The sequence below is a fragment of the Cantharellus anzutake genome, assembly GCF_015039405.1.
Source record: "Cantharellus anzutake strain C23 chromosome Unknown EI90scaffold_70, whole genome shotgun sequence".
NCBI lineage: Eukaryota > Fungi > Basidiomycota > Agaricomycetes > Cantharellales > Hydnaceae > Cantharellus > Cantharellus anzutake.
In genome coordinates this window covers 7,185-20,097 of record NW_024067020.1, presented here as the reverse complement: position 1 = coordinate 20,097, position 12,913 = coordinate 7,185, and the positions used below count along the sequence as shown (strand labels likewise).

Genomic DNA, 12,913 nt, shown 5'->3' with positions numbered 1-12,913 from the left:
CCGCCACCGCTTCGGGGTAAGGGGATGAATAACTGGTGCTGAAGGGACACAGCATCCTTGATGTTATTCAGGAGCTTTTTTGCTTTTGTAATGCCGAGCCACTACTTAATTGACTCATTTTCTGTCCCAAAAATACACATGCATGTTGCTCAATTGAGTTGGTAACCCTGTGCGGATATGTATGTATTAGCGGCACAAGGTGGTTCGCCCGTTCGATTTTACATATATATATATAGCCCAATCGTTGTACCCCCTTTCGTACTACAACCTCAAGTCGTTCGCTCAAAGATGCTGCTGAAATCTGTTACTCTCCTCGCACTCTCTGCCTTTGCATCTGCTATGCCTGTGAAGCGGGCTGCAGTGACAGATTCGGACATCTTCCAGATTGCGTTGACTCTTGAACACCTGGAGAATGCGTTCTAGTATGTGCACAAAACGTGTTCGCCTTGTTTGAGCACGTCAACTCATGCACGTGTGTTTTTTACCCTAGCACTGAGGGCTTGAAGAAGTACGACGCGGCAGCTTTCAGAAAAGCTGGGTTCCCGGACTGGGTACGAGAGAGGATAACCCAAGTGGCGGAACACGAGGCTACACATGTCAAGTCCTTGGAAAAGAAACTCGGTAGCGCTGCCACCCAGCCTTGCACTTACCAGTAAACATTCCTTACCATCCCCACTACGGTTTCTCGTACTTACTCTTCTCATCATTTAGGTTCCCAGACACCGACGCAAAGTCGTTCGTAACTCTCGCTGGGGCACTCGAATGGGGTGGCGCCTCTGCCTACCTTGGTGCGATATCACACCTCACCGACCCAGACGACATCACAGTGGCTGGTTCCATATTGGCCACGGAGGCTCGACAAGCAGCTTGGATTAATTCAGCGGCACTCAAAGGTTTCCCATGGGACGGGAGTTTCAACACCCCTCTTACCGCGGATGAAGTTTTGGGTATCGTTCAAGGGTTCTTCAAGACATGCCCTGCTTCGAACCCTAAGCTCATCGCTGCGCCATTCCCGAGCAAATTGACTGTTGGGAAGGCGGTCTTGGGACACAACGTCGCGGTGACATTTACACCTCCATCTGGGTCCACGCAGCAGTTCTATCTTGCTTTGAGGTCAGGCCTTAAGACGCACGTCAGTCCTATAGTAGGAGGACAAGCCAAACTCCCTGCTCATTTGCAAGGGAATGTGTTCGCTACCGTTGTGGTAAGTCATGATTTCGTCTCGGCATTCTCAAAGTACTCCAAGTAAACGTTTTCTCGTACCTTTAGGACAATCCTAATGTCACCACGGATGCTAATACTGTTGCCGGGACTGCCGTTTTGACCTTCCCTCTCCCAGCGAATGCTCACAATTCCTAATCGCCTCATTACCATTGCTACGTTCTTTCTTCCTGTGAAACTATTTAACTCTTGGAGCGCCCGTTTAAACCCGGGCGGTCCCCACCATTCATTTCTGCGTTTTGTTCATTGGACACATCATATTTATAAGATTCCCCTGTTGTGATAACCCATTTGTTTGTGACCATGAGGACGATTGTTTGTTTACATCTAAAACTATCATGATGTGCTGCGTCGACCGTCAATATTACTGTCATTCGTTTACTGTCATTCATTACATGGCCTGCAGCATATTGCGAAGTTTCCCTTTATTCGCCTAAACTCCTTAATTATGAGATTGCACACCATAGGCCAGTGCCAAGACTCTAACTCCTTCAACTCCTTGCCCATAATGATGTGGAGCGCACCCACTCGCTTTTGACGTACGTTGGGTGACCTTTTGCTACTTCTTTATTGAGGCCATTTTGCTGCCCACGCTGTCCTGCGTCGCGTCAGATGGAAAGACGCTGCTTTCTGCTGCAAGCCCGGATCACGAATATGTCTAGATAATATAGGGAAAAACGTATATGTATTCCAATCGATTCCAGTAGCATGCTTCGAAGTGTCCTTAATCATCTGCAAATCCTGTATACAGCTATGTAGTACTAGAGCATTAGCAACGATCAATCCCACGAGCAACGGACATGCAGGACCAACGTCCCAATTATATATAGAAGGGAAAGCGGAAGCGGTGGCGACGCTCCAGAAGAAGGAATCTTTCCCTGCAAGAATCCTCCCACCGTTAGTAGCTGAAGGGGGGGGGGGGGTTTAGTAATAGATGAGGGTGAATTGGAAGAGGAGAAGAAGAACCCAGGTACGCACATAGTAAGTAATGCACCAATAAGCAACGAGTGATTGTTGAAGCCAACAACAGCCAGATCAGGAAAGTCTTCTAGTTCCGAGGAGACGACGTTTCTATTCAGGGTTTATGCAGTGAGGGTATGCGACAAGTAGCTCACAAGGGCAACCGCAAGAGTTGAGGGAAACAAATGACGGTAATGTTGGCTTCGAACCATAGGTAGAACACCGTAGTGTTCCATGAAAAGCTGGAATGGCTACCGCGAGAAATTTTTTTCGCTTGCTCCGCCTCTCTGCATGTCTGATCTCACAAAGCTAGGATTTACGAAGGCGCGTGGCACGCCGGAAATATAGCATCACCACCAGTTTCGGAAAGGAAGAGTAGAAGGACCGATAATAAGACCCGAGAGCCACGCGAACTCCAACAAGCCCAACGCCAATTCTTGGCTCCGGGTAGCTCATAATCCTCTGATGCGACCGAAAAACAGGTGTCATTACGGCTTGACCCCACGGCGAACGTCGGAAAGAGCTCTGTGACCAAACAGCGAGGACTTCCCGATGGCTGGTCCACAGCGATCTTGCAGCCCTGATATACTCGCAAATCCGATTTTCGTTGGGACACTGAACTTCCGTACAGTCTCACTGTGCAGTTCCCCCTGGTATTACGGCCGGCGCAGGGTTGGCGTGAAGGGGTCAGGGTCCGGCGAGAAGAAAGGTGTGACCGTCATTGGGGTGTCAAGTCAGGGATAAGATCCAACATGTTTCGCCAAAACTACAGTTTTTCGAAGTCGTGATAACGTAATTTTCTATAACCCAACGTATCGGCAGGGGCGAATGTACTCCAAGGTTGACATGGCATGGTTGAAGGTGGTGCCAGGATGAATGTTTATCCACACGTATCATTTGTATTTACACGTATTTATATTCTGAGTTTCCCAACCAGCTGGCGCTTCTTCAGAGCTCCGCCAGGCAAAACCGCATGCGATCACCTTAGCATTTGATGCTAATGTTGTAGCAAATCATGTTGTACGTGCCATCGGATACACATACATTGCGCAACGTGGATGACATCGGGCTTGCCATCTGACACCATAGCCTCGTCGGAGCCCTTCTGCCTTTCCTCTCGTCCATCACCGAGCTGTAGTCATACCCTCTTTGCGCAACAATAGCCGTATGGTTTCTAACAATCAGGTCGGCCCCAGTTGTTCTTCGAGCATACTGTACTCACACAACTTCCGGCCGAACCAGGCACGTGACTAGTCACATGATATAAACTGCCAACCGGCAACTCGTTGTGACGCGTGACACCCGACCGGCAGGGGAAATTTTCCATTTTTGAATGCAAATCCATTCCTGAAATGGAAGTTTTGAATCACTTTGCATAGCCACCTTGCCTCAGCAGAACTGGCGTGACAACCGGACACCCAACCGCCGGGCATCTTTACTACATTACCATAACGGGAAATTCGTTGGCCAAGCTCGCGGGGCATTTATGACAATATCCTTCTCGAGTCCAGCTCCTCTCTAAGTGAGACGAACGCTTCCAAATGTGGTCAATGCACTGTAGGCCGCTACAGCTAGTGGTTCGTACTGCTCACAGTCACGGTCGGTGTAATTGCTCTTGTTTCCCCTATGCCATCTTTGGCCCGAAGCTAACGCTCCGTCGTTTCTGTGACTGAGGCCACTAGTTGGCGCTCAGACCATTTCCGGCTTGGTTCATTCCTATTAGTTAAGGAGTTCATCGCAGCCTCAAGGTGGGCTGTGGTAGGGCAGACTCTGCCCATTGGAATTGGGGGGGGAGTCCGAACCCTGAATTCATAATCGCCCGAATGCCACAGTTTATCTCAACATCGTACGACGCTTGATTCTCGCGTTCAAGGGGCACAAATGCCGAAGTCTTGGGCACCATTATAGCATGGTTTCGCGAGACAGGATTCCTCATTTGATTTGTCTTTCTGTTTATTATATTACCCTTAGCTGCTTCTCAGCGGATATAGAAGCTCAGCATTCCGGGTACAGCTTTTCTGGCTGAACGTCACCGAACGTCAATCAAGGCCTAACCCACTGCATACTTACAACTTACCAACTGCTGGCTCGCTGTTATGCGCCGAGAAAGGTGCCCACCCTCGAAGACTGGTTGAATGACCGAATGCTGACATTTATGAGATGGGTGGCCTACGTTACTTTCTGGGACCGTAAATCCGCTATCTTGTTGCACTCCATTAAGATCCCTGAACCAGAGTCGCTCGGACGAAGATAGCTTGGAGTCACACCAACATGGACAGACTTATGTTTGCTACTGGTGGACGTAGAGGCACCCTTAACAATTCGAACAGCCGAATTTCGGGTCAACGAAGCATCTGGGGCAGTCGAAACAGTGTAGGCTTGGGAGGAAGAGTGGTCTTGAATACTTGTTGGTGCCTGGCGCCTGACACCCAAATACTCTGACTGTGCGCTTTCGGATCTTCAATGACTATACGAACATATGTACGTCTCGTGCAAATCTGGCGGATTTCTTATTGGTGTGTTACACAGTTCATTTACTGATGGATATCAAACGGCCTGTTTTGCTCCGATGATGGTATGGCATACTTGGTGGTATTGACAAGTTGACCAAGCCCCCAACCAGATAAAACATGAAGATCGAGCCGGGCATTGCAGCGAGAATTCACTGCACCTTCATACGTTGTTGTTGAATTTGTTAAGATATACCCGGATGTCCAAGTCGTTGGATATGATCCTAAGTACTACAGGAATCTATGTAGCGATGAAGAGGAATTCACCTGGGCACGATCGTTGGATATCGTACTCTTACGCAAACGAGTTCTTGAGAACAATTACCGGAGCTCCAATATAAACCTCGCTCTTTATAATTTTAGCTGAGGGAGAGCTGCCCGGCACGGCCCGGTTCGTTCAAAAAACCAATATTCAAAAGGAAATGAGAGGTCATCTGGTTCTCATTTTCATGGCTCGGTTTGAACTTTCATTCCTTTCTTGGTGTCCTTGGTGCGCGAGCGCTTTTGTTGTTTGATATTCTTATCGGTCAACGAGGTCTAGCTGCACAGGTAGTTGTCCGAATTTTATTGTCATATTGTCATGATGCATTTCAATGAACCACAAACCATATGACTGAGCGCTATATACATTATCGCCATTCCAACGGCAAGCATCGGATGGATTTTTGACCAGAGTAGAGGGGGTAAGTAAGCACGGGCCAAGCCCCTTGAGCGAGAGACTAACAGTTCAGTATAGCGTTCCACGATCTTCATCCTTGATCTGGCGTCCATATGTATATGTCGCACCGACGACTCATCATCGATCCTACGGGGCATGTCCCCCGTAGTTACTCATAGAAGCTGGCATACAGGAAGGAACGCTTTGAGGTAGTGAAGTCGCCAGCTGCGAACCGATCCAGCTGAGCGGGCACTCTCCCCGAGGAACTGAATTACTGTGCATCAAATTATGCTGCCTGCAGATAAGCACAGAACCCCCTTTATAGATCATAGCGATGTCCAGCAGACTTTGAAATTGACACGCCTTCCGCTACATGACCCTGCGAACTAGTCCATCAATGCATGCCTCAGGTTTCTGATAGCCGGTTAAGTAAATAAGCTGTCCCTTACTTTATCTCCCATCCTAGCCCCTAGCTAGGATTATATACGGAACACGTTGACACACGGTTTTTTTTTTCTGTAAAAAGTGAAACACACACACACATGGCGAAAGCATGGTCTCAGATTCTGGGCGGTTTTGAGTACTAATCCTTTGGGAGGCAGGCTCTTGCAAAATAAAAAATAGCATGTAAGGAAACCAATTGGGCAGGTGGAAAATTCTAATTGGGCAGTTGGAAACCTCCACATGAGAGAGTGTAACTCAATTGAATGAGTCAATGTTATCGGTTGGGCCATTCATCCGCTACAAGGTAATACATAGCCGTTAAGTAATAAATCACAAGCTGTGAGTGACTCCCTACTAGTACATAAGATGGCAAATCCTCAGTTTAGGCAGGTGATATAATAACGGGAAGGGTTAGATTTACATGCGAACAATCCGGAATCCCGTACTCCATGCTTTCGCCATGTTGCACTCTCACATTACCTTGCTTGCGAGGTCAGGCAATTCGCGAGAAAGCGTCCTTTTTCCTCTGCTTTGTTTCTTCATGTTTAAAGCCGTTTTGCCAATGGGGCAAGGTCAGAAAGAAATGCTGCTCGCCCCCAACCCCAACCTCAACCAAGTCTTAATTCAAGTTGTTGCTTGTCTCCAACAAGCTAGGTTTCATACCCCCCCCCCCCCCTCCATCCTGCTTGACATATCCCTGTTCATCTATTCTATCAGCGACTTTCGTTACTCGCCACACCTTACTGTACACGTCTACTTGATTAGCGCCAGGTACGAAGAGTGAGATGCCAACGGTGCCCCGAGTTTGGCCCTTCACAAAACCACTGACGACATATTGATCTCTTCGCAACAGGGCCGGACGGAATTCAAGTGTTTGCACTGACCTCTGGCATGGCGCCTCGTCTCGGTTCTTTTTTTGTTTTTGATGGAACCCCAGCTAGCTTTCACAGACATCTGTTCCTCTTGTTAGAAGCTATGAGGGTTGGACGTAAATCATGCATTCGTCCGGGTCGTTGTCCTCGAATGCGGAATCGGAACTCGCTAGCATCCAGGTTTGTATCATTGCATTCTGGTGAGACCAACGTGACGATGGCTTGTCCCTACAGTCGTTTTGGAACCGTTTTAGATGTTGGAATCCTATTTATAAGGTGTGTCGGAGATTTTCTGTGATTTCCAGTCCATTGATCTACGAGCGACAGAGTGCTGCCGGTTCTCTACCTCCATAATTCAAGTCCGATCGGCCCTCGATCAGACGAAGCCGCAAATCCATCCAGACTAAACCGTGCGGTGTCCTTCATGGTTTGAAAGCGTGATATTTCGGCATTGGCATATGTCCAGTTACCCGGAGTGAGGAAACTGGGGCCATAATTTTCTTGGTAGGCTCTCCTGTGCCTTTTTTTGGGAGGCTCACCCTATATTCTCTGTGCAGGAAACTGAGCGAGATTCTCAAGAACTTCGGAGTTAGAATCCAGTATCCCAAAGAGGTCCTCAGAGATGGAAAGTCTATTATGCTTGAACAACTGATTCGCAAACTTTTCACAGCCATTTCCATTCCTATCGTGTGTGGCAGGACTTAATTCTACCCTCCACCGATGACAATCAACTGTCGGATAACTTTGAACCGTTGCAGCTGGCTCTTACCGAGTCCGGGCAAGGTAATCAAGCGGAGTGTTTAAACACGGGCTTCAAATCATTGCTTTAGACACTCGAGCGTCTTTTATCGTGCCAAGTTCTAGCATGGGAACACGCCTTTGGGCCTGGGTCGCTGGCGTATTGTCGGGGACCTCGCTGTTTGCCTTTAGAAGCTGGCCTATGCTGGTCTGTCGGGCGTATTGAACATCACCCAAGCTCTAGAAAGATCCCCGAAGAATTAGCTGCCGTACTAGGTGGTAACAATGGCTATAATGCGCGACCATGCATCCTATCGAGCAGTGGATGATAGTTTTTCCCATGTGTTCGGTTCAACACATGTGAACCTCATTTGGTGATTATAGCAACTGCGCGCTGACAATAAGGGATTGTTCACACAGATTTCCAGCATGTATCGGTCATACTGTGCTATAAGCAAGTTCTCAGTCTATCCTCTTTCCTCATTCTCATCCCTGCCATTCGGTCGCTCGGCATGCCCAAACGGTAATGAATCATCACTCATCAATCAATCAACCCCTTAGAGCACTGTATTATATCACTGCGGCTGGACATTCCCCGATGCAACTCGGCGGACCCCTTTACGCAGTTTCCTCAGCCTTGATGGAGACAGGTGTGTCCACATGTCGGCAATATGCAGTCTGGATCTGGAGTGCGACGATGGTTTCCCTATTCTCGGTTTGGATTCCATTTGTGTTTTTGCCATCATTTCTCCCGACGGCACGCAAATTGAGTGTGCACTGGAGGACAACTCCCAAATTTACATCTGCTGTGCGGAGGGTCGGCTCAACCTAGTCTGCTACCACCTTTGTGGGTTAACTCGTTGTCATTCAGCCCTCATAGCCTCAGATCGGCTTCCACTTGGGTGACAAGGCTATACACATCTGGATGGCAGCACTGTAAATCCTTATACGGTCACGTAGATGCCGCTGGCGTCCGTAGAGTACTCTCGCAACACAGTCCCGCTGGATTGTTTGTCTGGGATGTGGTCAGTGGTGATAGAAAGCATCGAATCGATCTGGACAGCACAGTATATGTCCCTCTCACTGCAAATGATGGCAGGGGTTCTTCTTGCTGGCAATCCATTGGTGTTCTGTGTCGATGGAACTGGAAAACACGATAATGCAGCATATGCTGTCTTGTTCTCCTCTGCTGGGAACCGGTATCTTCTGATCAGCGGACAAGTCTGTGGTGTGATGAGCGGCACAAAAATGCACACTATCGACGGACAGGTTGGCAAAATCTGTTCTCCAGCATTTGATCATGCCTGGATGGCAACATGTACAACACGAAAACGAGACCCTAAAGCCGAAGAACTAGATGATCATCGTAGATCAAACTATAGTCTTATATCGTGACCTCCTAGGCGCACCACCACTAGAAAATGTTCATCATTTCTAGGATTTCCAGCCCAGACGAAGCAACGTACCGTATAGGCGGAGCACTAGGAGAACTTTGCAATCTTGTTTGTTTGTTACTGGGTAGATTATCAGGAGAATGTCGTGTGGGTGAGCAACAAGTCATGCCTTTCTGCTGATGGAAATTGGACCTGAATTCTCCTCAGCCGAAAGTACATTCCCATAAGAAGCGAATTGAAACCCACCTGTGAACCAATCGGAATCGCCTCTGGAGTCCGAGGAGGTGGTGGCTTGGAATTATGTCAGGCACCATCAGTTAAAGGGCTCGAGGTTTCATGCTCTAGCACTTCACCTTTGACTTAACGGGCTTCAGCGGGACAGAATTCTGTAGCAAAAGTCGGTCACAAAACAGGTACAGTAACTATCCAAACACGAACTGATGCCCATTTGTTGCTCCTGGGCACATACCCCCCACCAGGTTCGTAAACCTGACGATGCTGTTAGTCTGGTGTGAAACTCGCGAAGGGTCTGGTGAGTCCTACATCAGGTTCATAACCACTCATAACATCACGTTTGCTGAGGCAACTGCCCATAGGTTTATTGTCGTTTCAGGCTGCAGTGGGGATATTGAGAGCGCACAAAGTGTTAGCGAGTGCAGATTTCGGGTTGGGGATAATATTGTGATAAGCTCGCGTGACTGGCACGTTTTTGAAACTTGCCTTATAACTGGAGCATCTTACTCGAAATTTTCATATAGAACATCGGATGGATATCATTCAAGCACAAACGTGTCCAGTGAGGCAGTCAGGTCTGCCATAGATGATAGGCGTTTCACGCCAGGAAGGAACAACCTGAATGAAGTGCACAACTGTGCACAACTTGTGTTATTTCTTTGCCCCATCGTCATCACCTCAACAGAAAAATCGATGCCCCAAACATATCTAATCTCTCAAATCTCCTTCACACCTTGATTTTTCGCCCCTTTCTCTTTGATTTCCGACAGTTCGGCATTTGCCGACGGGCACAGACGCGCACTCCGAATCGAAGGTAACCAGAACATGTGGCATGGTGCGCTTTTTAGGCAAGCCTTGTGACCAGTAGCCTTTGCTGTGCAATGCACCTTCTTCATATCCTGTCATTCCGCCAATTCACTGATCTTTCCATATATCTTCCCACCCTTCTCTCCGCCTTCACGTTTATCCCATGCTCCCTCGCCTCTTCACTCCTAATGGTGCGCTATGTTAGTAGTGTATAACCATTCAGAGTCATATTGGGCCCACCACACTTGTGTTGTCGCTTGAACTTGTATCACATTACAACCGTTTTCGAAAAAAACTCGTGAACCCGATTTCACCAAAAATCGGAGCTCTTTGACTGCAAGCTTAACATCTCCACCTACATGTGGTGTATAAGCGCATAAAATCGTGATAACAATTCATCGATTATCTTGTCTCCCTCTCGTGTGGCGGCAGCTTTGGGTAACATTTGGCATGTTGCTTTCATTCATAGTCAGTAAAATTTGGGTCCATGTTCAAGGATCTTGTTTTGGTTCGCACCTGTAGTCTTCGCTTCCGTACGTTTGGGTGCTTCGCCATCGAACAAGGTTGGGCCTCAGCTGCTACCTTGCTTGCAATATCACTTTCCAGCCCGGAATTCCTCAGCGTTTTCCCACCCTGTTTATATTGTTCCTCTTTTTTCCCATCTTCAAGTCTCTCCATTGTTGCGCACAGCAATGTCACGCTGCTCCTTTTCCTGACCTCCCCTTCGACCCAACTGGTACAAACTGGAAAGCATTCTCAGAGGAATTTTTGCTAAGGCTGGAAAGGGATTGGACATCGCTACCATGCAGCAGACCATTGATGCCGCAGTCAACAAACTCACTAACATTATCCAGACAAAAAAGCCACCAGTCCCAACACCCCCGTGCCCTGCTTCTATCCGCGACAAGCAGAAACCCAGCACATTCCTCGAGAACACCGCATCCCTGTCAAGAAGTTCTTCCACCCACAATCTGCATATGTAGCTCTACGCGCCTATCTAGCCAGATGGACTTGCCCAACTGCCTTCTATGCTCAGAGCCTGAATCGGCAGAGCACACTTCTTATTCACCTGCCGTTGCTTCTCCCACGAGCACCCCAAACTTAAGAGGGCTATCCTCCTGGCCTCCGCTGACGATAAATCTATCAACACTTCATTCTGTCTCAGTTGCCCTCCCACCTAGGGGCCATTCCACACACATACCCGGTTCATCCGCGAAACGGAGCACTTCTCCTTGTATGCAATGCGATCTGTACATAGGTGTCTAATTTCTATCATGTCTTTCCTGTTCCTTTCACTTTTCCTACGTTTTCAATCTATGCCCAGACTCCGATTACGTCCACTAGGCACACATGCCCTACCTCTGTCCCTCTTTGTCATGCCACAGGTGCCGCCCACCTTCCACCTTGTGTTATTTCATTCCACTTTGCTTTCCGCACACACTCCGAAACCCGATCCCTCTCATTCTGAGAGGTGAAAGATGGTCTATGCGATCGTCTTCCCACCGCCCACGTGGGAATAAAGGCACCTCAGCATCTGCTGAGTGCCAGCTCACCGAAGCGCCCGGTGCTTCGACTTTCTCTCGGGCTGTCAGATCCACAGCCCCTGCCCTTTCCTCTCGTTCCAAGAGGCCAGTGGCGGTTCCTACGGCCACTTCCCCACCGGTTTTAAGTGGGGAGAAGCGCTTACCAGCCCAGGCTGGGTGCCAGCTCACTGAGCACCCGCGCTCTTTGACCTTTTCCAAGTCAAACTGTCCGGTGGTCCCTACCACTGTTCCTGGGCAACAAGCACAACTAGGAACGACGCAGGCGACTTATGTGCGTAACGCATTTCCTCAGTGACAGTCCCGGACTAGGCAGGACTCCAGCCTCTACACCAAACAAGTCCCGGACCAAGCCTGTCTTTAACCTAATGGGATTATCTATTCCCCAACACAAGTCCCAAATACCATCGGATGGAATTTTGACCAGAGTAAGTAGAGGGGTAAATAAGCACGGGCCAAGCGCCCTTGAGCGAGAAACTAACAGTTCAGTATAGTGTCTCACGATCTCCATCCTTGATCTGGCGCTCACATGTATATGCCCTGCCTGCTAACGAATCTGATCGAGTACTACGAAATATTGTCTCATGCGTCTTACAAACCGCTTCCATCCTGTCGCACCGACGACTCATCATCGACCCGACATGTCCCCTGTAGTTACTCATAGACTCATAGAGCTGGCATCCAGGAAGGGACGCTTGGAGGAAGTGAAGTTGCCAGTTGCGAATCGATCCAGCTGAGCGGGTACTCTCCCTGAGGAACTGAATTACTGTTCCAAATCGTGCTGTCTGCAGATAAGCACAAAAACCCTTTATGTACAGTAAAGAGATAAATCACAGTGATGTCCAGCAGACTTTGAAACTGACGCACCATCCCACATCATGCAACTCTATGACCCCGCGAACCAATGCATGTCTCAGGTTTCCGATAGCTGGTTAAGCTGTTCCTTACTTTATCTCCCATCCCGGCCCCTAGCTAGGATTATATACGGAACACGTTCACGCGCGGTTTTTTTGACGCCAGCTGTAAAAAGTGAAACACACACGAAAGCGTGGTTTCAGATTTTGTGCGGTTTTGAGTGCTAATTCTTTGGGAGACAGGCTCTTGCAAAAATAAAAAATAGCATACATCGACATTGTCATCAACCTGTTGTGTACCAAAAATGTCTCGTGTACTTTGAGTTTCTCACCACACAACAAATAAAGAGAAACTTCATTAGTAATCGGATTGACCTAAAATAGCAATCGTTCAGAGAAAGTCAAAAATGGCTTTGTTATGGTCGAGGAAATTCCCGCTACTTTGTACCGGGTCCTGTAGGAATGGGAAAAATGACAAGGTCCTCTGGAAATACATTGAACGACAACCTTACATATACAGGGCCTAACCTAGCTGTTTCTCTCACCGCCTCTCCCCAGCGATTTTTCTCACTTTCCAGACCGGTGTTGAACGGTCTTGGATGTAAAGTCCATGTTGAGTAGCGGGTTCTGCCGCGTCAGGCGGCGTCGGCTGGGCGGTGTTTGCCCCGATGCAGCGCGGA

The 12,913-nt window shown here is 48.4% G+C and overlaps 4 protein-coding genes across 4 annotated transcripts; 1 reads left to right on the top strand and 3 right to left on the bottom strand.

Moving 5' to 3' along the window:
* The first annotated feature begins 187 nt into the window (after window positions 1-187).
* Window positions 188-1,794, top strand: EI90DRAFT_3282160 (ferritin-like domain-containing protein). Its single transcript, XM_039066886.1, has 4 exons — window positions 188-422; window positions 491-652; window positions 712-1,204; window positions 1,270-1,794. Exons 1-4 carry the CDS (start codon window positions 289-291, stop codon window positions 1,357-1,359), a joined length of 879 nt encoding a protein of 292 aa, XP_038910910.1. The 5' UTR covers window positions 188-288; the 3' UTR covers window positions 1,360-1,794.
* On the bottom strand, window positions 1,701-2,635 carry EI90DRAFT_2473142 (uncharacterized protein). Its single transcript, XM_039053081.1, has 3 exons — window positions 2,337-2,635; window positions 2,200-2,269; window positions 1,701-2,126 (listed from the first exon to the last, which is right to left on the bottom strand). The coding sequence occupies exons 1-3, from the start codon at window positions 2,415-2,417 to the stop codon at window positions 1,789-1,791; spliced, it is 489 nt and encodes a 162-aa protein (XP_038910909.1). The 5' UTR covers window positions 2,418-2,635; the 3' UTR covers window positions 1,701-1,788.
* A 2,423-nt stretch (window positions 2,636-5,058) lies between these two features.
* On the bottom strand, window positions 5,059-5,627 carry EI90DRAFT_3077693 (uncharacterized protein). Its single transcript, XM_039061736.1, has one exon. It carries the CDS (start codon window positions 5,505-5,507, stop codon window positions 5,262-5,264), a length of 246 nt encoding a protein of 81 aa, XP_038910908.1. The 5' UTR covers window positions 5,508-5,627; the 3' UTR covers window positions 5,059-5,261.
* Window positions 5,628-9,747: 4,120 nt separating this feature from the next.
* Window positions 9,748-12,581, bottom strand: EI90DRAFT_3292478 (uncharacterized protein; the record flags this gene model as incomplete). The annotated part of the gene is made up of 12 exons (XM_039067338.1): window positions 12,247-12,581; window positions 11,909-12,160; window positions 11,679-11,856; window positions 11,392-11,629; window positions 11,235-11,302; window positions 11,036-11,086; window positions 10,908-10,978; window positions 10,807-10,877; window positions 10,680-10,782; window positions 10,355-10,581; window positions 9,975-10,034; window positions 9,748-9,930 (listed from the first exon to the last, which is right to left on the bottom strand). The coding sequence occupies exons 1-12, from the start codon at window positions 12,257-12,259 to the stop codon at window positions 9,748-9,750; spliced, it is 1,515 nt and encodes a 504-aa protein (XP_038910907.1). The 5' UTR covers window positions 12,260-12,581.
* Window positions 12,582-12,913: the final 332 nt, after the last annotated feature.

Excerpts from the sequence above, each read along its gene's own strand:
- EI90DRAFT_3282160 (XM_039066886.1), top strand. The coding sequence starts at position 289 with ATGCTGCTGAAATCTGTTACTCTCCTCGCACTCTCTGCCTTTGCATCT. Across the intron at positions 423-490 it reads CACCTGGAGAATGCGTTCTA|CACTGAGGGCTTGAAGAAGT; the intron begins GTATGTGCACAA and ends TTTTTACCCTAG. Across the intron at positions 653-711 it reads ACCCAGCCTTGCACTTACCA|GTTCCCAGACACCGACGCAA; the intron begins GTAAACATTCCT and ends CTCATCATTTAG.
- EI90DRAFT_2473142 (XM_039053081.1), bottom strand. The coding sequence starts at position 2,417 with ATGGAACACTACGGTGTTCTACCTATGGTTCGAAGCCAACATTACCGT. Across the intron at positions 2,270-2,336 it reads CAACTCTTGCGGTTGCCCTT|AAGACTTTCCTGATCTGGCT; the intron begins GTGAGCTACTTG and ends CCTCGGAACTAG. Across the intron at positions 2,127-2,199 it reads ATTGGTGCATTACTTACTAT|CTACTAACGGTGGGAGGATT; the intron begins GTGCGTACCTGG and ends CCCCCCCTTCAG.
- EI90DRAFT_3077693 (XM_039061736.1), bottom strand. The coding sequence starts at position 5,507 with ATGCCCCGTAGGATCGATGATGAGTCGTCGGTGCGACATATACATATG.